The 27,757-nt window shown below is 46.0% G+C and overlaps 1 protein-coding gene across 2 annotated transcripts; it reads right to left on the bottom strand.

The window, feature by feature from the left end:
- Positions 1–6: 6 nt before the first annotated feature.
- UBXN7 (UBX domain protein 7) lies at positions 7–27,520 on the bottom strand. 2 transcript variants are annotated; one of them, XM_048314463.1, is made up of 11 exons: positions 27,432–27,520; positions 23,747–23,894; positions 21,495–21,562; positions 18,576–18,641; positions 16,388–16,500; positions 10,581–10,727; positions 10,090–10,180; positions 8,868–8,995; positions 8,097–8,490; positions 7,551–7,630; positions 7–4,864 (listed from the first exon to the last, which is right to left on the bottom strand). In XM_048314463.1, exons 1-11 carry the CDS (start codon positions 27,502–27,504, stop codon positions 4,703–4,705), a joined length of 1,470 nt encoding a protein of 489 aa, XP_048170420.1. In that variant the 5' UTR covers positions 27,505–27,520; the 3' UTR covers positions 7–4,702. The 2 variants fall into 2 exon arrangements, with proteins under 2 accessions (XP_048170420.1, XP_048170421.1); XM_048314464.1 differs by lacking the exon at positions 27,432–27,520 and adding an exon at positions 26,910–27,013.
- Between the last annotated feature and the right edge of the window lie 237 nt (positions 27,521–27,757).

Genomic DNA, 27,757 nt, shown 5'->3' with positions numbered 1-27,757 from the left:
GGAAGCTACTGAAAACAGTTTGTTTTATTTCCAGGATCAAATATTACAATAGGACATTTACATATATTTATAAAAAATGCAGCAGTTGTGTATATAGATCAGAGGTTTCCTTGAGTTTGGTCCCTCCCAGCACAGTGAGCTGAAAACTTTCAAATTAATCCTCTCCCTCCTCCCACATGAAGTTGCCATCATTGAAGAAAGTGGCCATTGTGAAAAGCTGTCCCTTAGAAACTGGATGTTCCCCAGCTCCAGGAGACAGCCTCATTTTTAAAAAATCATCTGTCCTAAAGTCTGGTGTCTCTGAGTTGAGTTTCACCCAGCTGTTTTTCGTATAAATCTGGTCTATAAAATAGCACCTCATCCCCTGCTCCACACAGCTTCAGTTCGGGCACCATTTCACAAGCAGTTACAAAGTGACTTTTCTCTGCACTGCAGACACCCCCAGCCATCAGAGACAGCGCCCAAATCCCGAATTTCTGCCCTCACTCCCAAGGTGCCCATGGAACACAGTGGATAACCCGAGGCAGGTTGAGGCACTGCTGTCAGGGGCAGCAGTCTCTGACTAAACCCCTGCGTGTGTAAATACATATGGCTCTGTTTGTTGGGAGTGCACAGACACAAAGAGATGGGAATAAAAATCATCCCAGAAAGGGCATCCATTAACCTCACCAGCTCCAAAGCCAAACAGGCCCGTGGGTCCTCCTGAGAGCACAGCCAGCACAGGGCTCAGCATCAGTCTGTTTTGTCTTTGAGACAGGAGCTGCTCTGTTTATAGAAAATCTCTCGTGAAAATAAATAAACAGAAAGGGTGAGGGAGAGCAGAGGCTGGATTTGAGTCTATGGGAACAGCCAGACAAGGCACAGCCAGTCCTTAAGGGACAGCAAGCACTTCACCCACCTAAAGCACATCTCTGCCACCCCTTCTCCTCTTGGAACACCAGAATATCAACTTCACTAAACAGGGATTAAACCAGAAGAAAGCACTGACATTTAATACAAACTAAAAAGGAATAAAAATGAAGTGATAAGGCCCTGAAACGACAGAGCTCTTCCCATTCACACGGACATTCCTACACAGGTCCCTGCATTCATAGTTCATTTTTATGGGGTTTACTGAAAAACCATCACATTTCAAGCATCTCTGCAGCATTTGCTACCTGACCAACAGCCCAAATGCTGCCCTGCCCCCAAAAGAAAAGTGGTTTTAATGTAGCCCTTGTTGCTCCAGACCCAGCACAGGAATTTGAAACTCAGCAAAGAGGCTGAGTTACTGAAACCTGCACCAAACCCAGTTTCTGCAAAGGTACAAACCACAGCACCAGTCCCAGGGCAAGCTGAGTGTACAAATTGGCTCTGAAGGACGTGGACCCTGTGAAACACAAGCTGGACAAAGGAGAGGTGTCACTTCCCCCTGACAGTGAGGAGAAGGTCAGGGATCTCAGCGGAGAGCGGATGGAAAATTCCTGTTTAGATCTACTTAGGAATAATGGTACCTTTGGATGCCTTTTACAGGCAGCTGTATTTTACAAGCTACCTGCACATAGTGGACATCTCTCTAAGACTGGTGGTGTTAACTGAGCTGATTCACCAGGAAAAGCAACGCACTGCAGTCCATGAATGTCAGAAATGGTAAAAATTGCAGACCTTAGCTCAAAGCCTAAAGAAAATAACACAAGTATGGCCAGAAATGTTTGGCCCAGCCTTTACCTGCCCTTTTTAGGTCCATGGGGAATGCTGTGAGGTTGAAGCTGGTCAACCAGCCTGACTTAAGAGCAGGTAGCATCAGAAAGATCCAAAATTCTTCTGTGGGCCTCTGAAATGGGAAGTAAATGTGTCAGCAGCACCTGGCAGGGAAAGCCAGTGCTTGTTCCACCTGCTGTTCCAGAATTGTGGCTGTGACTGGGACTGCTGGACATTACATCCCAAAATGAAGCTGTGCTGGATGAAGAGCACAGGCAAAGGGAACATCTCCACCAGCAGCAAGGAGCTCCAGCTTCAAACACGAGAGCCCTGACCAGTTCTGCACTCAGAAGAATCCCTACTGCCTACATGCACTGCTGCTCCTCCAACCCCACCAGTGCTTGCAACACCACATGCAAATCCTGACCAAGTGACACCCACAGGAAGCCACAAACCACAGCCTTTGAAGGATTGGTTTCCTTTGTCCTTCATAGTTCACCATGTATTTCCCAATCCAATCTAACACATTTTTTCCAGCAAAGGCAATTTGAGCTTCAGATTTCACATCTAGAAGTGACTGTTTAAAGGCTCCTTAAACAGTGCCCAACCAGCCATCACCTTCACTGCTATGAGCTGTCCCAGGCAGGACTTGATTCATGTTTTCCATATTCCTCAGGCCAGCAAAACACATTCCTCCAAAGGGATGAAGAGCTGAAGAGGTTCTGTCCTGGTTGGTGTAGTTTCTCATCAGCTTTCAGCCCCCACAGCATAGCTGATGTGTGTCACAGCACTGGGCTGGTTTGGGTTGGGAAGGAGAGAGGGAGGAATGAACAAAGAGAAGAGCCACATGCAGGGATACATATTCCTTAAAAATTCTTTTCTCTGTCTCTTGCCCTCAAAGCAAAGCAAAAGAAAAGTGATAGAAAAACCACACTGTGAGACAGAAACAAACAAAAAAAAAAAGCCCTCAACCCAGGATCACAGTTTCCTGGAACAGAACAAACTACAAGAAAATGCAGTTTTCAATGTCAATGTTCAGCTTCCCATTCTTCTTTCCCCTGTTTGAGCAAATCCTGGTCTCATCACAGGGCTCAACCCAGCCCCACATACAGGAGGAGGCCCGGGAGGGGCAGGGGAGGGAAGCTGCCAATAAACCACACCTGGGACTTGTTATTCCAACCAGACAGCTGGAGCTGCTTCAGGAAGCTTTAGGTCTACGTGGAAATGCGAGTTAGGAATCTGGATATCCAGGAACTAAAGGATCCTTCAGTCTACAAGTGCCACTGCTGCTTCACAGGCCAAACACAAGACTCCCCCCCCCCTTCCCCATGCTGGGAGCAGCCTCCACACCAGGGTGTCTTTACAAACCAAAGATGACATCTGGTGTCACATCAACCACTGATCAGGAAACTGAGATGAGATTCTGCTTTCCTGACACTACATCCTGCAGCAGAAAGGGAAATCAATTTATACAATTGCATGATTACATGCCAAACCTCAATTATGAGCAGGAGACAGCTGTGAGCTGAAGTTTCCATGGGGAATGCAAGACATTTTCTGTGATTTCTTGCATTTAAAGGTTCCAAAGTACAGATGAAATCAAAGGCAAAATATGGAATATGTAAATTTCTGACTACTGAAGTCTTTAACAAGGACAATCATCTGAGAGTGGCAGAAAAAGTCAGCAGTGATGCCAGGTCTCACGTGCCTTTCTCCTCAGTGACTGAAGAGCACATTAAACTGAGTTTTTAGCTGTAAATACACAAATCCACCACACTCTGCTGAGGGCTGTGCTAGTTAACTCCTGTCCCACTGGAACAGCTGCTGAAACACCAACTGACCTGCAGCTCCATGGCTAGAGAACACACTGGAGGAAAACCTGGGCACTGACTTCTGGTGCCAAGCTTCCAGAGCTGAAAGGAAAGCCTGCACCAAGGAGCAGCTTTCCATGCAGCCCTCCAAATTTAGAGATAAGTGACAGTGGATGAACATGGAAACAGAATAAAAATCGTCCCAGGGAATTCAAGCCACCAGGCTGGGAAGTGTTTTATGAAGCATTAACTGATGCTCAATGCAGTCAGTGCTGTAAAATGCCTGCAAAGCCAACCAAAAACCAACTCAAAACCAACCACTGTGCCAAGGAAAAAAAGCCAACTGACTGTCAGGTACTCTGTGGCAGGTGTTTTCAGAGAATCCAAAGCCTTTAGAGTACCCTTGTCATTCGCAAAATCCTGAGAGCAAGTTAAGGAGACACTTTGAGGATGCTGGAAGAGAACATGGAAAACTCACCCACTCCCATGAAGGAGCTGGTTCTGCTCCAGCACTGGACTCACAGCTTTGCCTCTGGGCCAAGCAGTCAATCCCATATGGAGCACAGTTGTCTTTTTGGGGGGTTGGCTGTTTTTTTTACTATGTCCACTGGCAATTTAAAGCAGGAGGAAAACATGCAGGCAATCTAGAAGCCTTTGAATGAGGTGGGGCAGAGTATTTTACCACGGCTCAATCCAACTCCTTTCCGAAACCAGAGCCCTGGATAAGAGAAGGCTGGAAGGTTAATGGAGACCTTTTGTGTAGGGAATCCAAACAAAGGAAAGAGTGTCCTGAAGGTTATGATCTCTCCTTACAGAGAGATGCATCAGTGCCTTACCACACGTTCTTTTCAAAAATAAATTAAACAAAACAGATTTAAGAATAGCAGCGAGAAGGGTTTGTGTATTATGGCCACTCCAAGCTCCAGCGTGCTGGATACACAGATCACTGTTTTACTTTATTCCAGGAAAGCAGAGGAAAGATGTTCTTCCCAATGCTCTCTGCAGCTGTGGAAGAAAATAAAACTCTGAGCACTCTCATTTGGTCACTAGAGCGGGAGAAGGGAGGGAGAGAGAGGAGGAGGGAGAAGGAAGGGCCAGTCAGCTGCCTGATTCCAGCACTGCAATCCCATGACCCTTAACTGCATATTTAACGACTCTTGTCCCAGGCAAAGAGGAGAGGGAGGAAGGCTGGGAGAACTCAGGCCACAGTGCTAATTCCTTTCCTGCACAAAGACAGTCTCTTGAGGACACAGGCCTGCCTCCTGTAACGTGATCTCATAGTCCAGGTGGGAGAGCTTCCTCCGAGGGAAGTTGGTGAGCAGTTCAAAGCGTTCGTTGGGGTATCCTTTCGACTGGACGTGTTTCACCAGCGCCTGCAGAGGAAGGAAGGTGTCACAGAATGTCACAAGTGTCACAGAATTCAGAATGTAAAAACCACAAAATCCCGTTTTTCCTTTAAAAAGGAAGTTTGCAATCACGGGCAAAGAAGATTTTAAAATCTTTTTAAAGATTTTTAAACTCACAGACCCTCTTTTACTTTAACATCTAATTTGGCCCACACATGGGTATGGTTAATCACAAAAACTAGTTACCAGTCATTCCTTACCTAAACTGATGCTTTACACATAAGGTAAACTACACATAAAACTAAACATACTAGTGCATTAATGCAAGACAGCTGAATTCCACACCACACATTCAAGTCTCAGTGAAACAGAATCTGAAAAAAAAGCCTGAAATACCCCAAAATAGAAGCCTCCTCATTTGTTTATCGGATGGTGTCCCTACCCTAAAGCTAAAGGCCACCAAAGAAGCACTTTTGTGAGGTAGCACTGACCAAAATAAATGCAGTACTTTTACTCTTTTTTTTTTCTTTTCTTCAAAAAGTTGGAGAGTTTGGGGTTGTTTGATTTTAGTTTTTTAAAGATCTTTTCAATTCACTGGCTTCTCTGCCTACAGAAGCAACTGGGGCAGGATACAGAGCATTGGGATGAGGGGTACCAGCCTCACACCCCAAGCCATGTCAGGAAGAGCCCGTGTCTGTGCTGTGGCAAGAGAGATTTCTTAAGCTCACCAGGAAACACAGCAGATGAGAACCTAAAGCACAAACAGAGAGGGGCAGAGAGGTGGGGATTGGCAGAAGAAAAGAGGGCACAGAAACAGAGCAAGATGTGGGCAGAAGGAGGAGTTGTAGCTTTTGTAAGAGAGGAAGGAAAGATAATTTGTATGTAATAAAACAAAGTGTGAAAAACAGTGGGGGGTCCTATCAATACTGTTCACATTGTTTTGGTGGCAACTTATGCCAGTAACTCACAGCAAATCACAGCAACAAAGATGATCAAAATTCCTTTACAAACCACTGAATTTAAATATTTCAGTCAACTTTCCTGCCCACATCCCTCCCTGTCCCTTCACAGGCCAGTCTTTCCTGCACACCTTAAACACCTGGCAAACCAAAGGTATTCAGGATGTGGAGGAAGGGCTGAGCTGCTGAACAGAGTAAAGTCAACTTAATTTGCACACAGTGAGCACCTCCTTCCATAAAAAGACAGTGAGGCAGTGTTGCCTTTGCCTTTTTTTTTTTTTGCTTGAGGGGAAGAAAGAGCATCATGGTAATATTGGAAGCATAAGCACCTCTTGGAAATAAGGTGTGTAAAGAAGCCAGTGCTTCATCAATAACAACACAACAATTAAAAATAAAGCATTTTTAAAACCAGTGTTGGGGAGCACCATCAGTTAAAACTCCTGAAAGTGCAACTGTCTCCTTAAGCAATTTCTTTTGCTAGTTCTGGCCAGCTTTAAAATGGAAGCTACTGAGTTAAAAAAATCACTATGGAAATGATGCCCACAAAGAAACACCTGAGACTCAATCTGAATCAGACTGAAAGGCTCCAGAAGATCACATGAGATGAGATGAGCACAAATGCTGCCTGTTCAGCTCTGCAACTAAAAGATGTCTTTACCCACAAGCCTTGACACAGCTAAATTCCTCTGCTGACTGTAGAGCAGAAGGGAAATCATATGCTGAGATAAATTTCCTTTCACTTCCACAGTCCGTAAAAGAAGCCAAACCAAAAGTCAAACCAAAAGTCAGGATTATCAGGGGTATTTCAGTATTACACTTATGTACTGCCGGATTGAATTGCTTAAGTATTCCAAAGTGCTACATGTTTAACAATACATGCAAATTTACTGAACAAGCTGCATTCAGAAAGCAGTCAAGCTTTTTTTTCCTTTCACTTTCAAGCAGGAGAGTCAAGGATGAGAACATGAGCAGAGGATACTGTACATTCCTAGAGCTGCTGACTCATTTCTGTAAGAGATAGCACCCTTTTCTCCCAAATCTACACAAAATCCTTCTGTGAGGTGTGCTTTTGCCTCCCCTATGGCTCCAGCTATTAGATTGATTACATTTTAATGAGCTTAACTGGCCACTGTCCCCTGAAACCTCATGGCAAACAGCAACACAGTGACCTCTTTATACTCTGCTTCCAGGTAAGCACCTGCAAAATTTTGATGGAAATGCCATTCACATGGACTTCTCCAAGGTAAGGAGCCCAAAGCACAGTTGAGACGCAAACCTGAGGCACAGTAATTAAGTAATATTGTAATAAATTTGTTTTGGGACTCCTGAAGGGAGGGTGGAAGTATGATGGGAGAGATGGAGAATGAGAATGAAGACTTTTGCCTTTGATTTTACCATGGGAACCAACTACTTTTAGAAACAAAGCCCCAGAAGTGAGAAAGCTGAGAGGTAATTTTATGGTAATTAACGATTAATGCAAAAGCCATTTAAGAGCCATTTCAGAATGGCAATGAGCAGTGTGGGGATTAAGGAAGACACTGGAGTGTGCACAAAACCCAAGCTGCAATGGAGACACACAGAGGCAGTAGTTATCAGAGAGGAATGACGTGGAACACAGAGGAATGACAGGGCAAGCACTCCCTGGATACACCTGTCCCACTAGACCTGACTTGAACACTGCCAGCCCAGGTACAGAAATTCTCCAGTTTTGGCTTTCCTGTGCTCAGACAAGGATTCCCGTTAACTCCACTCACCAGAAGTTTAGCTTGTTCAGGCAGTGAAACTTGTTCCCTCTTTCCATCTGGATACCTCAGCATCAGCTGTGCCTTTGGTCCTACACAAAGGAAGTCACTACAAGTTAACAACAGAGCAGCTGAACTCCTGTGTAGATTTTAGGTGGGACAGCACAGCAGGGTGAGGGACTGGAGACAAACACAAAGATCCAGTCTGTGGAGATAAATTTCTACCTCAATGCTTAAAATAAACACATCAGGCTCAGGACTCTTCCAAAGAAGCAGTGACTGACAGCAGCCAGCGTGCCCAGAGCACACTGCACCTGAGTTACACCAGCGTGGACCTTACTCCTGGGCAAGACATGAGCTCAGGGACCAAGAGGGCTCTGAAGCTGGGGCACTGCTGTGCCAAAGGGGTGCTGCTGGTGAATCACTCACACGTCTGCTGGCAAGGAGGCAGGAAATCAGAAGGGGTTTTTAAAAGAAGGGATGAAACCAGGCTTGGCAGCCTATAAACGGTTTCAGGCAAAAAAGCCACAACAAAAGCCATAAAAAGCGAGCACTTACCATTCACGTCGAGGCCCCGGAACGTACTTTCAGGCTTGTCAGGTGACTCCTCCAGTGCCCCTGCATCGATGCAGGGCAGGACTCTGTGGTTTGATGCTGTCCCAGGCTCAGTCCTTGCAGAGGGCTCAGGCTGAGGCCTCCGGCTCTCCTCTTTTTTATACCCCAAGTCCTTGTGTGGAGACTTCCTCAGCTTGGCTGGAATCTCCGACTCCTCCTCCTCCTCGGATCCGCAAACAGAAATAAACTCTTCGCTTCCAGAAAAAAGCTCCGACTCCGACTCCTCGTCCGACCGGCTCTCCTGCTTGGCCTGCGAGGAATCAAAATGTGTCTCCTGGAGCGAGGCTCTGATGGCAGCTTCCAGCTGGCTGTCCTCACTGGCATCGATGAGACTCTCCTGTGGGATGCAGACAACACACATACATCACAACTGCCTTCAAATATGTACTGAAACCAAGAGGACATCAGTCTTCCAGAAGGGAAGCCACTAAACCTGTCAGGAACACACAGCAGGGAAAGCCAGGCATGCTGTAATTACTGAATTGCTTCTCCCTGGAGTTCTGCATGGAGTAATCCATTTTCCTTTCACACTATGCCTGCTAAATCCAAACCAAGTGCTGAAAGCACAAGCAGTGACCCTGGGAGAAGGCATTCCCTGGCACGCTGTATTTTTGTGTGCCCTTGCACTAACTCATGGAGTCTGTGAGGGAAATTGGGAGAGCTGGGTAAGCACAGGTGTTCCTTCAGGTGTCTCCCAAAGAGCCCCACACTTACTGAGCGGGAGCATTTCTGGGGAGGGCTGCTGGAATGGCCGTCCAGCTGGCCATGCTCACTCAGGAAGCCGGTCACTTGGTCCAAGAAAGAAGTCACATCTAACTGATGCCACTCCACAAGCTTCTGGCCTAGGGAACAAAAGGTGGCATCACAGAAGTTGGTCTCAAACAAAATTTCAGCAAAACACTGCAGTTTAGTGGTCAAACACACCAACTCACTGCTTCAAGAGTCCCTGTTTGAGGAACTGCAGCTTCCCACAGGCTACCAGCTGATGATTATGGAGCTTCCTCCTTCCACTCCCTTGAACAGGGACAGACATAGATATAGACCCAGTTTATTTCCATTTTTTTCTTTTCTATCCATGGGAACGTGAGCACAGAATGGTGAATTTGGCCTCCAAGTGAATAATCACCAAACCACTGAGTTTATGAAGAAGCATTTCTCCATTCTTGCATAACTGATTCTAACCCTTGGCAAACAGCATTTGTTCCCAGAAGTAAAGTGCTAAGGAGAGTATCCTAACTTCAGCTGCAACATTAAAAAATAGATGTATTTTTGGGTGGTTTAAGTCAGCTACAAAGAGATCTCAGCTCTGATCACAGATCACAGACACTATCACTTCAGTCCTTAGAAGCAGGAGACCAGACCAGCATTATATAACCAGACAGCTGCATTATAAGACAATAAAAGAAGCTGTTGGATACAAAAGAAAAAGCAACACCTTTAAAAAAGAGCTGGAGGGAGAGGGAGAAGTTTGATTGTTCAGGTAATAAAACAAGCAAAACAAAACAAAAACTTGAATTGGACTTAATTTCAAAATTAAGATGCAATTTAAAAAGTCATTGCTGAGCCTCACAAAGCTCTGTGGGAGGAGCAGAAAGCAGATTCACGTAGTGCTTACAAATATTGCAGTTATTCATCACATGACTTCAAGAAGCTTTTGAAAGATTTAAAAAAAAGAATTCAGAGTTTTTCTACCAGATGGAACTATTTTCACTTTCTAAGCAAAATACTTGCTTAAGCTTCAAATACACAGAATTTCTGCAATTTTTGGGTGTTTTATTCCCTTAGTTCCTCTGGGAACATGCTGAGTCAGTCCTTCGGGTCTCGAAGAGATTCTTAAGCCAAACGTAACACAAACTGCAGCGGAAAGTATTCCAGCCTACAGCTGTCAGTCCTTCCCATGGGATAACTCCAGGTAACCAGCTGCCACTTGTCTTACCTGTCCTGGGATCCAGGATGGAGACATAAGGGAAGTCTGCTAATTTATAAAACTGTATGTACCGCTGTCCTTCCTCGCTGTCATGGTACACCTACAAAATTGGGCAGGTTAGTGGCTGCAGAGGGAACCCAAACAAACTGAACCTTGAAAATGCCCAGAGTTTTTCTCTCTTCTACAGTACAAACTGCAAATGGTACACAGAGCTCTCAGTAACTCTGACAAGCTGGAAGAAAACCTCCAGCTCTCCATGTATTAGAAGCTACGTGGTAACATCTTGTTGCACAAGTGCAAAGGCAGTTTATGCCTTCAAATGCATATCCATGAATTAAATCTCCATCCACAAACTACATACACTCCATGAAATACACCTTTGCTGCAAATGTGCCAAGAGAATTCCATCTTTTTCAAAGAAATCCTTTTTTTTTTTCCCCACTGTCCCATCTACCTAGGCAGCAAGTTACCCACACATCCATCCCCAGGCAATTTCTCACCTGCCAAAAAATGAAGTGGTCCCGGATGATGTTCTTCACAGCCTCGTTGCTCCAGACGTCACGGTTGAGGCACTGGCAGGCGAAATCTTGCACGTTCTGAATGTTTATCATGAGCCATTTGTTCTGCATCTGACCACACTCCTTGGCCTGGAAGCAGAGGGAAGAGCTTGGTTAGGTCAGGCTGAAGGGCCAGACACCACCGATGGCAGCAATGATCAGAGATGGCTTCTACCACTGCCAGACCTTCCACCAAACCCCTTCACAGTGAGGAGGATGGACAGAGCTAGTGAAAAGGCACCCACAAAACAGAAGGCAGGGCTGAAGGATCTGCTTTAAATGAGCCTGGTTGAATTACAGAATCACATCGATGAACAGAGCTGCTGGATTTCAACAAGCCAAGCACAAGGTGGGAAAAGCAACTCGGAGGGGGGACACACATGGCGATGCTGAATAAAGTATTTATTCAGGGAAAAGTGTAGTCAGTCCCACTGATCTGACAACAACGACCTGCTCAGTCTAAAGATAAACCCATGGATCATCTAGTTAAGTAGGTTGCATAATTGACAGAGGACTTGCATTGATTCAACAGGACCCCTTCTCTGCGTGTTTTCTTTTTCTCTCCAAGTTTTGAGTTACTCTGTGACTGTCCAACTGCCGAATTAGGCATCCTTTTTTGATGCTGCTTATCCAGACTGCAAGTGGGGAGGGAGAAAGGAAGGCGCAGGAAGAAATCTTACTGGTTTGAGTCACAAAGCTGGCACTGTCTGATTGCTTGGTTGCAAGTTAATGGTAGGAGTTTGATCAAGAATGTAATTCTGATCGCTGAACTGTCATACCTGTTGAAAAAAAGAGGGCTAGATCAACAGCAGGAATGCTCTTACCACCTGGAAAGACTGGAACTGGCATAGGAACTCTCTTTGCTTTAAAAAAAAAAAAAACCTTAAAAGTTATGCTCACCATCCTGCTGGTAATCTACTGTTAAGGAATTCAAAGGACAAAAAATTCAGGGGAATCAGGATGTTATGCACTATTTTGCTGTTTGGGCACTACTTTGTTCCCCAAACCAAAGTTTTTACCTTTGAGATGAATTTTAGCCAGTGCAATCTGGAAGAGTCTGCCTGCCCACTGTGTAACAGACAGATGTGAAACCCACACACTCAGCTTCACCAAGGCAAGAATCTCAGCCTACAAGGTCAGTCTGTGTGGCCAAGTGCCCTGCAGAGGCAGCTCTTGTATTACTCAAAGGGAAAAAAAATGAAGGTAGAAGCATGGAATAGTCCTGTTCTCACAAGAGGCCTCACACTAACTACTTACCACTAATTTACACTGCCAGAAGCCAGTATTTGGTCACCAGGTGAGAAAAGTGGGGCAGGTGACACCTAAGTAACTGGCAAGGATCTTAAATACAGTCATCATGCTTCTATTTAAAGGACTTGTTTTGAGCTAACTGTGCATTTTGAGAATTAATTCAAAGAAATCAGTTTGAGATGAGGCCTAGAGGTACTGCCCAAATTTAAAGGGAACAAAAATCCTTATGTTATTTAAGACAGTTGGATTGCCTTAGTCCTGTGTTCTCATGTAGTCTGTCTGATAAAAGAACACTCCCAGAAAAATGTAATTAGAAAGCTGAGAAGTGCATCTTGCTCTTCTACCCTCGCTCTGTGTATCTTTCAATATTAATGAAAACCTCTGGTCCTGCCTCTCCTCTGTCCAGCTAATGGCCTTGGAAGGATACAAGCAGGAAATTCCACACAGAAAACTTGCAAAACTGAGTTTTCACCTGCAGAGCAGGCAGAATTTTGGAACTACTTTTAGCTTCCTTCTAAAAACAAGCTTTGGGTTTAACATTTAAAAGGACACAGTTAAACTGCTGCTATCTCACACACACACAGAGCTCTGCTCTTACACAGCTCCAGGGATTCTTCTGAGGGGGTGGAAGGACAAGAGTGTGGGAAGAAGAAACACTGCGGGTTTAGAGATTATATGGGTGGGTCATTTTGGTAAGTGACAAGACAACAAGGGAAGGCTCAAGAGCTGGCTTGTGTATCCCAAAAGTGGATGGATTTAGATTCTCTGTTTCCAACACCAAGTGCTCTCCCATTCCCCTCCTTCCTTGAGGTATAAAGGCCAGTGCCAGGCATTTACAGAGCCCACACATAGGGCAGTATAGAAGAGCCACTCTTTGAGAGCAGAGCCAGTGGAGCCCAGATGCAAAAACCAACCCAAACCAACCCAATCTGTCCTAAGCGTGCCTTTACCCTTTCTGCCCAGTCACATATTTCATCATTACAACTTAGGGCAGCAAACCAGCGATCTGGTGAGACAATCTGTGAGACAAGTCTTGGTTTACACTCAGTGCTGCATCTCCCTGTGTAACTCTGACTCTTGCACTACTAAAAATAAGTTTTCCTCTCATTTGACTTCTCTGAACATGATTTAAAAATGCTGGGGTGGTTCGTGCTGGCTCAGTTTTGTTGAAATGCAATCCTTTCAAGGCAGCAGAGAAAAGAAGGAAGTGGAGCCAGCACCTTGTGACCCTCTGGACATGTGTGTGACTCAGTGTGGAAGACAACAGCTGACAGGGAGTCAGAGCAGGACACTATCAAACAAGAAGTCTCCTGTGTGGGCCACACTTCCCCTTCCTACCTGGGGCAGGGCATAGATCCTTTCAGCACCCAGCCACTCCTGAGCCACAGCTGTACCTGCAGCTGTGCTGACCCAAACCAGGCTGGAAGCACCTTATGCACAGGTAATTGTTCCATTTGAATACAGTGACCAGATCAGCATCCAAATTATTGCTGCTTGTTAAGTAGAAACAAAAAACCCCCCTCAGTCTCAGCTGTAAACCAGGGAGCAGCTAGAAAAGGTTACTGTTAAATGGGGAAAAAAATCATACAGGCAGACTTGAAACTCTGCAACATGACATTCAGTCACTTCACTGAAACCCTACTGAGTGTTGAGCACAGAACTGCACACACCAGAACCATCTCCTCCCGCAACAAGAACTGCAAACTCAGTCAATTTGGTGTGTAGCCCCCAAATTCAATCATCTCTCACATCACAGGCATGAAGAGAGAACACCTGTAGTTCTTGGAAGCAGTCTGAGATGAGAACAAAACCACACTGTTCTCTATCAGACAAGTCTGGTGTGCAATTTATTTATTCTTCTTGAGTGATTTACTCCTAGCAGATCCCACATTAATGGGGGAACTCTAGTTTAGTCAATCACACCCTGAACTCTACAAGTACAGTGATCATAAGTTGTTCTGCATGTGAAGCACAATGCTTTTTCACATACAGCAAGTTAAAAAAACCCAAAGCAATGTCAGTCAACACTTTAAAATTTTTCTGCCATGAAGTTAACCTCACCTATTCCTACAGCTAGTATTACTGAGTTAAAATGAAACAGCAATTATTTGGGCCTTACTGGTAGCAGCTTCTTTGTAACTGAAGAAAAATGAGGTTTCTTGGGGAAGACTAAAGATAATTACATGTACTTACTATCAAAAACCAACCTTAAGGTACCCAAAGAGCAGCAACAGCTGATGAGTGACAAAGATGTCACCACTCCTGCCAATGAAGCCCTGAATTCTAAATGATTCTCTGATAAATGTACATGGCTCAACCCTGGCAGAGTGTTCCTGCACACCCCAACCTTGGAAAGAAAACCCCACTTAGATCGAAGCTTAACTACAAGAGCATCACAATGACAGTGTTTAGTCTTTGATACTGTGCAATGTGATGAGCATCTCTGATTTATCATATGGTTTATATACATTTATCTCAGCATACAGAGAACGGAGAAGCCAACAGCAGCTCGCCAGAGATGAATTTTGAGAGACTGTGGTCACTGAGGCCTGACATCGTCCCAGGCTGAAGCAGCAGAGCAGTAGAGCAGTGTGCAGTCAGAAAAGGTAAAATGCAAGGGGAAATGGTCAACACAGTGAGAAGGTGAAGAGCTGTACTGCAGTGAAGTTGAGGAGCATGAGTGTGAAATGAAGGGTATCCCATGGGACAAGGAACTGTACAAGAACACAGCAAGGTGAGTGCCAACACCTGGAAGCATACAGGTCTTCAGAGTGCAGGTACTGCACAGAACAGGGCAAGGTGAGTATATACAAACCCCTTCCCCACCCCCAGCCCACCCCTTTTTAAAAATTCTTTTTCCAGACTGAATAAGAATGCAGAGACTTTAGGACAAACAAATCCATCAGTCAGTTATGTCACTCTCTGACACTATTTTGACTGTGACAGATGCCACAATCAACATTGCTCAAGTCTCCATACGTTTCCAGCAAGACCCAAGGAAAGACAAGCACCCATCTCAAATTCCACAGCAGAGCTCAGAGGGCACTTGCTGACTGTTCCTGGAGCAGTGCTGGTTGTTGCCACGTGAATTCCCCTTACTGGTGCCTTTAACCACACATTTGCTGGTCTCACCAACAGCTCTGGACCCCAGGCCCAGCAGTAGCATCAGCTGAAAACCTGACACATGTGTTTTAAAGTAAACCCTACACCACAAATCACAAGGCAGGGATACCTGAGCATCAACTGCTTCAGGCTGCCCCTCTACTCCCACTGCACCAAGCTCCTTCCCAAGGTGGACACTGCTCTTCTCTGCCAGCATCCTTTCACACCTGGAATTCTATTAAGGAGATTGTGGAGGGCACCCTCAGAACACAGCAATCAGTGACAAGGAAACTGATCCCTGGTGACTTGGGAAGCATAAAAAAAGAGATGAGGGTAATGGGATGAGAGCTGGAGACTCCATAAAGGCACACAGTGTTTCACCAAAACTCTCCAGCAGTGCTCTAGTACTTGTGCACAGCAGTCAAGGCACATATGAAAACAAGGTAAATAATATTTTTGTTCAGCTTGTGCAGTCGGTTCTCCAGCATCTGTATTGCACCATTTAATCATTAGTTTGCATTCTCATGCAGTAACAATAATGATCATCACCATCATCAATCTTATCTATTCAAAAATGACCAGGAGAAAGCTCAGTAGTAACTGGAGTTTCTGAAGAATATCTGGAAATTATGGACTCAAAAGTTAAAAATATATACCAATCTGCATGTTCTGTAATCATTAGTTAAGTCATTGACCCCCATCATAACAATTTAGGAATAGATCCACACATGCCTACACAGCCAGGGAAGGTGACACCTGAGATTGTTTAAAGCTGACAGTGTCCTGTATCTCTGGGATACTTTCCCTAGCACCACCAGAAGTAGAAGACAACCACTGTGATTTTATACAAGAGCAACACCTCCACTGAGGATGAAGTTGTGGCTTGATGGCAAAGCTGCATTCAAATACTTTTACTCACTCAAGTATCAGAAGCCACTCAGCTGTGTTAACTCCACCTGAGCTTCTCAGCAGGGCTGTGCTGCAAACCACACTACCCCTTGCAAAGTCCTCCCTCACTTATCCAAAGCAATCTTACTCCAGCTTTCTCTGTATCCTCTAATGGAGACAGCTCAAGGGACACAATCTTCCCATCCTGACCAGCCTCCCTTGCTCACTGAAGTCTCCCACCACGTGTGATTTGCCACACTGATACTGAAACATAGAACAACGTGGTCTGCATGGTCAGGAGTTGGACTCGATGATCCTTGTGGGCCCATTCCAGGTGACACCATCATCAGTGAAGTCCTTCAATGTGTCACCAACATTCCCATATGCAGTCCATCAAATACTTATCACTGCCCAATCTTTTGCAACCTTCTGACTGTCCGGCCATGGATCCATCCTGACACCCTCCCAAGCCACCCTATAAGGATCTGCACCCAAATGTGAGCCCTCACCGTTTCAAAGCTGCCTTTGTGCATCAGGTCAATGGGAGGTCTGAAGAGGTCTGCCAGCGTGGTCAGCTTCTTGTCCACTGCCCCTCCGTTCCGGAGCTCCTGCTCCTGCCGGACTGCACAGCCCCAAGAGGAAAGGGAGCAGAATTAGACTGAACATACTCACAAGGGGGATTTATTACTGGCTAAATGCTCAAACAAAGAACTTCTGGGGTGAAACTCCCTCGAGCTCCTAGGAGGTGTGGGGAGAACAGGGCTAGAGCAGTTAGTGGGAGGAATATGAGCACAAATCCTAGGATCTCTCTTATGGAGTCACAGGGTTAGACCCCACAGAACAAGATTAGCTGGTGTGTAAGGGCAGAACCCCTTTGCCTCAGCTTTCTCATGTGCTTTCACTTTTAAACAACGTCTTAATAAACCTGAGGGGTCACATACCAGTATTTGAAAACAAATGAGCCAAAAAAAGCTGTGACTTGTCCCCAGTGATGCTTTTAAATGGGAAACTGAGCTAGACTGTAGCAATATAACTTTTAAAAGGAGTATTTCTATTGCAGTGTTTCCATTAGTTGACTGTGGGGCAATCCCACGGGAAAGAAAGAAACGAACGGATTTAGTTTACATGGAGAAATCTCTTTGGATGTTTCTTTTAAAGCATATCAATTCCATCTGAAATAATACAGAATACATTTCCTGCACAGACATGACCAGGGACAATAAAGGTAAGCCACAGCAGGTATGTGATGTATTTTACAGAACCAGGTCAGCTGAAATGAACAATAACTATCCCATGGCTAAAAATTTTCCAGTGTGGAAGGAGCTGTCAATGGTCCAAAGCATAAAAACCACGCCTGAGCAGACACACAGGGAATAAAGCATCCCTGTGGAGCAGCCCTAGGAGCCAGGAGATAATCTGGAATTTCATGGCCAGGGCTGCTTTTCCAGACAGTGATGTCCACCTGTAAAGTTCTGCCAACAAGCACGATAAAGTCTCACCATAAACCCTCACACTGTATCTCTCACATGTTGGGCATCTCTAAATGTCTTAAGAGTGGAATCACAGGGTGGTATGGTTTGGAAGACACCCTAAAGATCACCCACTTCAGCCCCCTCCTGCCATGGGCTGGAACACCTTCTGCTAGACCAGGCTGGAAGATGGTGAGAAAAAATTTAAGGGTATTGATTCTGTGCATGGTGCATTTTCATTTACACAGCTGCCAGTGATTTCAATACTTGGTGTGTTCACCATTATTGGAAAACCCTAACCAAACCTGTCAGGGCAAAGTAACTACCAACACACATTTTCAGTTTGGCAGCCAACCCCTAACTGTGTGAGAACATGGTCCATGGATCCCAGTAACCAGTGACAGGATGAGGAAATGGCCTCAGGTTGCACCAGGGGCAGCTGAGATTGGATATTAGGGAAAATTTCTTCATGGAAAGAGTTGTCCAGCCCTGGCACAGCTGCCCAGGGCAGCAGTGGAGTCGCCATCCCTGCAGGGATTTAACAGATGTGTGGATGTGGCACCTGGGGATGTGGGGCAGTGGTGGCCTCAGCAGTGCTGGGGAATGGTTGGACTCAGTCTCAGAGGACCTTTTCAACCTTACTGATTCTGTGGTTACACCTCTGGAACACTCCAGCAACATCAGCACAACAGCCATAACTCAGCTGTGAAACACCTGGAGCTGTGCTGTCACAGAATCCCATGCTGTGACACTTCATGGATGAAATAACAGCCAGTGCTTTGGCATGTGGAGATTCTGTGTATGAACAGCCACGGGCAAACAGCAATTAAAGCCATGAGAGCCTCGTGTGTGGCCAAGAAGCCTCAGGGCTACTCAAATGGAATTCAGGTGCCAGAATGTCCACTGCCTAGCCAAGAAATATTCAGTGGATAAATTTAATTTCTACTTGGGTGTTAAGATTCTTCCCCCTTTTTTGTTCCCTGTAGAGCAGAAAAAGAGGTTTTTTGAGAATTAGCATGACAGTATTTAGCATGCCAAAGCAGACAGAATATACTGTGATAATCATGATTCTATATTTCTAATAATGTACCTTGCTATACAATAGGCAATTTAAAATGTTTCAACAACTGAACGCTGTCCTAGCCTACAACAGGAATGATTTCTCCATCTTATTTGCACTAAAAGGAAGAAAATAGAGTATCAGGCTTACTGATCTGTAGACACTTACTGGTTTCTGTCTGAAAATCCCGAAAGCCATCGAATATTGAGCGAGCAGGTCTGCGTCTTTTAGGAGCTTAAAAAAAAATTCAAGAATTATTTCAAAAGCATATTATCAAAATAAATACATATTAGTGCTTTCCATCACACGGGCAGGAAAACAGAATAGGAACCCGAAGCAGGGATGATGTGGGAGTAGAGGTCATTAGGAAGGGCTGGAGATGGATGGAAATAGGCAGTAGGTGGTTGGTAAATTCCATTTCCTAACATGTCCTCCCTCCAGCAAACCTTAGACCAGAAACAAAACAGTATCAACAATACAGAAAGGCTTAAAACCCCGTCTGATGGGCTCACCAAGGCCCTTCAGCATGCAGTGGCAGTGCTGTCACAGCATCACCTTGTCACAATTCCAGTCAAGATTTTACCTAAGGCCTTCAAGTGGATGAAAACCTTTAAAAGATTAAACCCCATGAGAAAATATTGTTTTTAATTAAAAAAACCCCACATTTGTTTTTTCCGCAATGCATTTCTATTCTTTTCTAAACTCTTATCCTGATCCTGTCCAAACTTCTTGGCTGGACTCAACAGCCACACTCTTCCATTAGACCCTGCGTCACTGTTTGCAAGGAAACCTTCAGAACTGATTATGTGCAGCTGGACAGAGACTGCAGCCCAGGCAGGTATCAGAAATAGTACCCCCAAGTCCCACTGAAATCCTAAGGTACAGCACAACCACTGCACTTGGAAGGAAAACACAACTGCCTGCCAAGATTATTCCAGCTACTTATCTCCTTTACTATCAACTGAAAGACAGAACTTTCAAAGCCCAATTGCTACAAGACATTAATAAATAATAAACAAATTAAAGATAAATGCATAGTATACCCAGTGGAAATGTGATGATACAGACTATCATGGAAAAAGCAAGCAAGCCTGAACAAGGAATGTGCTGGGGAGCAACACCTCTCAGCTCCAGGGAGTAAGATCTCCTTCACCCTGAGTGCTCAGGCACAAGCACAACCCTCTAAAGCCAACCTCAGAACAACTCAAACTCAGTTGGAATAGCAACTGAAGGACCACTTCAGCAAAAGCAGCATGTCCCTGCCAGGCTCAGCTCCAGCCTGGCAGCCCAGGTGAAGAGGCTCTCAGCAGTCCAGGAGGATCATTTATACTGCATGATGGGATCCATGCATCCAGCAGGGCACAAATATACACGGTCACCTCTTCAACTGGAAAAAGCGTGAGCTTATACAATCACTTCAGTATGTCCCTTAGAAACTGCCACCTCCCCTGCACTAAGACTAGAGCTGAGACCAATTATCTCTTCAGGTTCAGCTGCTTTGTCAGGCTGCTCTGTGCCAGAAACACAAGTGGCATTGGTGGATCAGACAGTGCCAGGAGGGTTTCACTGATCCAGGTCACCTCAGTGGTGGTCAGTGACAGTGTGACCGAGATCAGTGTGTAACCAGGTAGGTATAAGAAGGCCAAGCACTAGGGTCAGTAGATCTTAATCCTGGTAACCCACAGGAGTCAACAGATCTCTGTCAAAAACTCTGTTGGGCCACAGGAAAAAGTGCAGAGAGCTCCTCCATTTTCAGAGAGGCATCGGCAGGGCATCTTCCTCTGGATGCACATTTACTGCTGCAGAACTGCCCTCCTCTGCTGCTAAACACCTCACTTCCAAAATCCAGGTAGGATGGGAAGTGCAAGGATTAGATAAACACAGTATGTCTTTGTTTTTGTGTCACTGCATCTGATGGCTGAGACCTTCGAAGTCCAGCATCACTGTTGCCGACAAGGTGGCCTTTCAGCAGCAAGGGGAATCACATGAAGTGACATCAGTGAAGCTCACAGAACTGCAAAAGCACTTCAACGAAAGCAGACACTTTGTATGTCATTCCCTTTTTGCCCAAATGCAAATTAGGTGTGTATTTCAAACTTGGTACTTTATGCATCTCACATCAGTATGCAGAAGTGGAAGCTAAGTTAGACCATTTCAGTGATTCATATTCTAAGGAATAAACATATTCTGATGGGTCTGGGGACTGAAGCATATTAAAGGAGTCGAAATTTTCCAGCTCCCAAAACAGACAGGAAAAAAATTGCAACAAGGACTAAAACTAGAAAAGCTAATATTGCTGTCTGTGCTAAGTGCAAAAAGGCAAGTGGAGTGCACCTGTATTGCCTGGCATTGTGTGCTGCCCTCTGAACCACCCCTCAGCTTGTGCATCCTGGCTAAACACCGATCTGAAAACAGAATCAAGACAAAATCAGTTCTGGGCTAAGCCTGAAGCCTGGCCTCCTCCTCTCTAATACAGCAACTAAACGATAGAAAAGAGCATTTCCCACGGGTGTGAGACCACTGCAGTGATGAGCACTCGCATGGCCTTCCTTGGTGAAAAGGGCAAAGCTCTCAATCCATCTGACATGGCAAAGGCCAACCCAGAAATGGCCTGGTCCACATGAGAAGGACAGAGACAAGAAAAGGAGCTGCATGGCACAGCTTAAAGAGCAAATTAAATTCCTGCTTGAGAAATGGAGAAGGTTATGAGCAACCACACGGTTCAGCCCTTCTTTCTGATCTGTCGTTTCCTCGAGATGCAGGCATTTGTCCTCTTCATTTTCACTCATCAGCCAAGGCTGCATCTTCCATCTCAGCACCTCAAACATTTCCACAGCAGTACCCCACAGTTCTGGGCCCCCAGAATGCAGATGTATACTTAATTAAGTTAATTGGCTGTCAGCTCACAAAGTATCACGAAACAAGATTTAGCAAATCAGTACTCCTGGGAATGTAGCATCTCTCTTGTGTGAGGTTTTCAATACCACTGGTGTTACTTCCTCATATTCAGCAAGTTTTGATTTTTTTTGTCACTTAGCTCATCTCAAGGTAAAAAAAACCAGAAACAAAATAAGAACACAAGCCTACCTCCAAACAAGGGCTCAGGCTCTACTAAGATTTCCTGCTTTTGAGGAATTGGAGCTCGTACTTCATCCCTATCAAAGGAGAGGAAACAACAAAGAAAATATCAGAGAGACGATAATATTCCAAGTACTGTACAAACCACATCTCATTATGCTCCAAGGCTCCTGCAGCTTGAACCAGTTAAAGATGCTGCTGTACCAATGCAAAGAATGAAGAGGTTTGGGATTAAGTGGGACCTCGAGGGAGCATCTGTTCCCACTCATGGCACTGCTGCTGGACCTGATACCCTGTGCACTCAAGTGCTGGCATGGATGACCTTTGATAGAAGATTATGCAAACCCCTGAGTGACTCAATCCCAGGCTTTGTCCATCTACTATTTAAATGTTTTTTCTTCTTGAATAACTTTGTTAGAACTTGGAAAAGTTTCTAAAAACTTAGCAAAAGCTGCCAAATAATCCACTTGCCATCCTCCTTTCCTTGCTAGCTACATAGAAAAAAATATTATCTTCCTTATTACCAGCTTTTGTCTGTCAGAAAACTTTTTTGCTTCCACCTGAAAGTCACACCTCTTTTTTTTCCAGAGGAAGGAAAACAAGGTCAAGATGGCCATTTTCCCCCTTTCTGATGCAGTTCTTGGCTTACACGTGAGGGAGCTTACTTAGCTGGGCTCCCTCACATGTCAACAGCACAGTCAGTTATGCTTGCAGAGATTTACAGATAATCTGAAACCACAATTAGGAGAAGAAAGGAAATCACAAGCATCACTGTGACAATGGTGTGGTCACCTGGCCCACAGATCTGTGTGGAGAAGGGTTCATCCATTGCTACAGCCTGTCTCTGAACTCCCTCTTCTCTCAGACTTCCAAGGTGTGAAGTGTGCACTTTGCGGCTCTTGACCGTGCAGGTTTCAAAAAGTACCTCGGCACATCAGCAGGATGCACTAACCTTGCCCTTAACTCCACAGCTTTGATTGCTCTGTGCAGCTAGTTACTCTCCATTTGCACATTTACTGTTCTCTCATCCCAGGAGGAACACTAAGCTGATCAGCACCTGGAGGATGTTGAGTATAAAAAAGAAAGTATTCCAAGAAAAATGTGAAGTCACTGATGTGTCAGAAGTTGCCTAGAAATAAGAACACTAACCTATATAGCTATTTTAACTTTGTTACCTGTCAAAGGTTCAAGCAGGAAGGCACCTCGCATCAGCTATAAAGGTTAGCAATAAAAGAATTGTTTAAATTTATACATGTGCTTCAGGAAGTATGAGAGGCAAGGATTTTCCTCTGTAAGTTAGTTGTCTTTTTCCTGGAGTGGAAGATTTTCCTAAGGACAAAAGCCTGGCTTATGTTTAATTTACCATATTTAATGAATGTGATTTATACCTCTCAAGATATTCCCTTTATCCCAAGCAGTCACATTAATAGGCAACACCAAGACTCTCTGCCACGCTTAAGTGGAAATTCTCTTCCCTTTACAGGCATCTGATGTTTGAGAGACTGATGAAGGTGTTGAAGTTGCTGATTCCTCTGCATACTGGTGTACAGGGCCTGGCCTAAACCACCACAATAAAACCCTCACAAGTCACACTCTTCTCCCAGGTAACAAGAGACAGGATGAGACAAAACGGCCTCAAGTTGTGCCAGGGGAGGTTTATGTTAGATATTATGGCAAATACCTTCACAGAAAGGGTTGTAAAGCACTGGCACAGGCTGCCCAGGGCAGTGGTGGAGTCACCATCCCTGGAGGTGTTCAAAAAACATGTGGATGTGGCACGTGGAGACATGGGTTAGTGGTGAACGTGGTGGTGGTGCTGGGTTGATGGCTGGCCCTGATGATCTTAGAAGTCTTTTCCAACCTGAAATTCATGAATCTATGAAATGGGAGTAAGGTGGCTTCATTTATAAGGACCAAACAAACAGAACTCTCTAACTGGCAAATTAGTGTAAAGCAAGATTGCTGAAGCAATTTAAAAATACGACTCTCTTTTTACTGGATCCCCACTTTAATGACTCAGGCTTTGTTTGTAAAAAACAGCAGGCTGAAATCTACAGAAAAATTCTGAAGTATGCGCAAGAGACTCACTTCTGGTCTACAAGCCAGAACACCCAGAACAACGCTGGAGCAATCAATTTAACAAGATCAAAGCAGTGTGTATTGCTGTGAGTGCAAAGTGACAAGTGCCTGATTCGTTGTGCTTTCCACTGTGACATTGGTAGGACGGGCTGGTTTGCACAGCTGTGTTCCCGGGTACGTACTCGGGGTGCGGGCGAACAGCAGACACCGCGGCGGAGCTGGTGCTGGGCTCCTCTGCTATCCCTCCTCCGTCCAGGAACATGGTGACAGCCATCTCCAGGTTGTTGTTGCATGCTTCAAGCATATGCTTCCCCACGCTTTCACTGGCACCTGGAATGCCAAAGGGAAATCACAGCGTTTTGACTGGAAGCGCCCACAACAGCTTTCCCTCTCAAAGCATTAATAATTAGGAGGAACAGTTCATCAGCTGCCATTTATCCCCGAAGCACAACTGCGAACGGAGACAAACATGCAGAGCTCAGGGGGAAGGGAATGTTTGCAGTCAGGACTGCCAGGCTTCTTCCTGCCAGCAACTGAAAACCTAGTGGAAACCATCTGAGGGGTTTCAGCATGATCTGGATTTTCTTCTAGAGGTCTGACACTTTCCTGGTACTTGGACCTGTTGGAATGAGTCCAGAGGACACCACGAAGGTGCTGTGAGGGCTGAAGCCCCTCTGGTCTGGAGCCAGGCTGGGAGAGCTGGGGGTGTTCACCTGGAGAAGAGAAGGTTCTGGGGAGACCTTAGAGCCCCTTCCAGGGTCTAAAGGGGCTCCAAGAGAGCTGGAGAGGGACTGGGGACAAGGGATGGAGGGATAGGACAAGGGGGAACGGCTTCCCACTGCCAGAGGGCAGCATTAGATGGGATCTTGGGGAGAAGTTCTTCCCTGTGAGGGTGGGGAGGCCCTGGCACAGGGTGCCCAGAGCAGCTGTGGCTGCTCCATGCCTGAAGTGTCCAAGGATAGACTTGGAGCAACTTGGGATAGTGGAAGGTGTCCCTGCCCATCACAGCAGGTAGAACAAGATGAGCTTTAAGGCCCCTTCCGAGCCAAACCATTCCACGATTCCATGCACTTTCCAAACACAAGCAGGCATACACAAAGAAAAAAGAAAACCTGACTTAACATTTTAACAGGAAGAATATTGAATCAGCTGCTAAAGTTTTTTATGCACTTGTAACAGACATTTAGAGATGGAAGAAAAGACACCCTGATTTACTGATTCTGCTGAAAAGCAAAAACGAACCAGCAGAAGCTCAGTTTATGTAAGAAGGGAAAAAAAAGCAGCCAAGAGGGAGAAAGTAGTACTTGTCTACAGAATTCTTTGTATAATGACTAACATTTATTCAAATCACATAATCATGGAATGGTTTGGCTTGGAAGGGAGCTTAAAGCTTATCCAGTTCCACCCCCTGACAGGGGAAGGGACACCTTCCACTACCCCAGGTTGCTTCAGGCCCTGTCCAGACTGGCTTTGAACACCTAAAGTACAACTAATCCCAGTCTTGATGTTGCTGTTCAAGATGAAGCAACAGTTCCTAACATCACCTGTAAGTCCTTCCTCAGAGGATGAGCCTCTACCTCCCAACTTCTCCTCAAAAACCATCCCATCAGCAAAAGCTCCCTCAGGGGAAGCAGCTCTCTTGCAACCCAATTCTTTACAGCACCTTCTCCATAGGTGGTGGACTGCCAAAGAGCTTATTTTCCTTTGGAAAGGCTGGTAGAGAGGAAGAGTGGTAAAATGCAGCTGAACCAGTCTGGGAGCAGCTTTGCGATCTGTAGTAATTCTTCCTAAGTTCACAGCAAGTCACCAAAACGATGAAAACACTTTGCCCAAAACCAGGCTCACAGATAACATCAGTCTGGGCAAAACATACTCAGATGTTTCCCAGATTTTCTGAGAAAGACTCAAGAAGCTCTGGTTTGAACAAAGAATACACTTTGAAACAGTGGAGATCACTCAGTTCTAAATAACCTGCACATCAAACCACTGAGAAAGCCAAACTGACTGAGGGAACTGGTTTCCCAAAACACCCAACCTGCCACAACAAGCACGCTGGGATGACAGTCAGCTGTATTTTAAGACCTTAACTGAGCTGAAGAAAGTGCAAAATAAAAACTATCCCAAAAAACAATGAGAAGTTCAGGTTCTTCACTCGAACTATTTTTTGGCATTTTCAGCTCTTTTCAATGTTAACTGTAGCAATGAAACCACACCTGTGAGCCTGGAACACACACACACACACCACTCTACACCTCACTGTAGAGTCATGCAAAGGCATTCATTTGCAAGAACAGGAAGAAAAATGATAATTCAACCCTCTGCTATTATTTACAAAGACACTGACACAGAAAGTGCCTTCACTGGTCCATCATCATTCCTGAGGAAAGTGCCAGCATATCAAAGCTTTCAGTCCTTGTGCTGGAAAACAGAAAATTCTAAATATTTGTTAAGTCTCAAAGCAAATTTCACAGATATCCCATCATTTCCTTGAGGAAGACATGCAGGAGTTACACTCTCTTAGCAGTACTTTCCTGGATGAGAGCACCAAAGAAACACAATTCTGCCACCAGGACCAAAGAAAAGCGTCAAGGACTATTTCTCCCCATCCCTCATGCTGGAGAGTATTCCCTCAGCCTTTTCCCCACAGACAGGAGTGACTGCATACACTTACAACTCCGAGTAGAAAAAGCTACTAACACAAAGCACTGAGGTGTGAGCACCTGTCACACCACACCAGCATCGGCCAGACAAGCTCCCTGACAACACAACCTTCAGATACAACCTTCAACTCTGTTACAGGGAAAACCAAAACTTCAAAACTCCACTTAATGGTGGATGGGTGAAGCCCAGTAGGCTATTTTTTTCCATTTCTGAAAGCACAGAGGGGTTCTCTTATGTTGAGCATAAAACGTGTCTAAACATAAAAGGTGTCAGGAAGAGGAAACCAGCACAGCTCTGCCTGATCTCGTTCAGGTTTTAGCAAATATCTCCCACATAGGCACACATTACTGAAAATATATTTGCTGTGGGTTCTTTTGGTTCAAAGGGTTTACTCTACAAAGATTCTTTAGGAATAGCTGAGAGATCAATAATTTCCCTGCTTACATCCTGCTGTGGATTTGAGTGTGTCCAAGTACAGGGACACAACCTGAAACAGGGCTAGTCTGGACAACCGAATTAAAGCAGTTTCACTTCTCTTTGCCTGTACAGTTAATACATCTTATTAAACACTCCTGCAGTACCTGACATACAAATCCATCAGCCAGGGGGTAACTACGGTGAAGCAGATTAAACACAAAGTGGGTCAAGTGCTCCAAGTACACAACCTGAAGCAGGAGCTGTCACCTGACGCGAACTTCCACGGAAAAGCGACCTGCTCTCTGCGTTTGCGAACTCAATTCGCCGCAAGTCGCCCGCGCTATAGGATATTTCTGTTTTTCCAAAGGCGGGCTCGGGGTTCAGCTCCCGGGTCCCTGCCGGCCGTCAGCAGGAGCGGGAAGTGGCTCCCGGGGCGGAGCGCAGGCGGGAGGGAGGGGAAGAGGCAGGGAGGGAGCAGGACACGGACCCGCGCCACCGGGACAACCGAGAGGAACCGCCGCTCGAAGGGAGGCGAGCTCTCCGCCGCGCAGGGAGCGGGGCCGGGCCCGGGGCAGCCCCGCCGCGTTGGGCGGCCCCGGGGCGCGCCCGCGGACAGGCCCCGGCACCGCCGGCGCCCAGCGGGTGGCGCTCTGGCGACAGGGGCAGCGCGCCCGGAACCGCTCCGCCTCGGCCCGCACCTCCCGCCCCCGGCCCGCCGGCAGTGGGTGCCCGGCCGGACCCTCCCGAGGAAGCTCGGCGGCCTCGGCGCGCCCCGCGCCCCGAACCCACCGGTGATGGCGGTGAACTGCTGGACCAGCGCCCTCAGCGCCGCGGCGCCCGCCGAGCCCCCGGGCGCCGCCATCTTGCCGCCGCCGCCGCACCACAACACACGCGCCGCCGGCCGGCGCGCGCCGCGCATGCGCGGGGCCCGCCCGCGCGCGCGCCCCTGCCCCCGCCCGCCGCCGCGAGGGGGCGGGGTCTCGGTTGCCGTGGTAACGAGCCCCGCCCCCTCGGCCGCGCGGGAGGCGGGAGTTGCCGTGGCAACGCCCTCCTTTCCCCCCCCTCGCCCCCCCGCCGCCTCAGCGGCTTTCCCTGGGAATCCTCCCGGTATTCCC

The sequence above is a fragment of the Corvus hawaiiensis genome, chromosome 10, assembly GCF_020740725.1.
Source record: "Corvus hawaiiensis isolate bCorHaw1 chromosome 10, bCorHaw1.pri.cur, whole genome shotgun sequence".
Lineage (NCBI taxonomy): Eukaryota > Metazoa > Chordata > Aves > Passeriformes > Corvidae > Corvus > Corvus hawaiiensis.
This window is presented reverse-complemented; position numbering and strand designations above follow the sequence as displayed.

Excerpts from the sequence above, each read along its gene's own strand:
- UBXN7 (XM_048314463.1), bottom strand. The coding sequence starts at position 27,504 with ATGGCGGCGCCCGGGGGCTCGGCGGGCGCCGCGGCGCTGAGGGCGCTG. Across the intron at positions 7,631-8,096 it reads CCGGGGCCTCGACGTGAATG|GACCAAAGGCACAGCTGATG; the intron begins GTAAGTGCTCGC and ends TCCTTTGTGTAG. Across the intron at positions 4,865-7,550 it reads CTGAACAAGCTAAACTTCTG|GCGCTGGTGAAACACGTCCA; the intron begins GTGAGTGGAGTT and ends CTTCCTCTGCAG.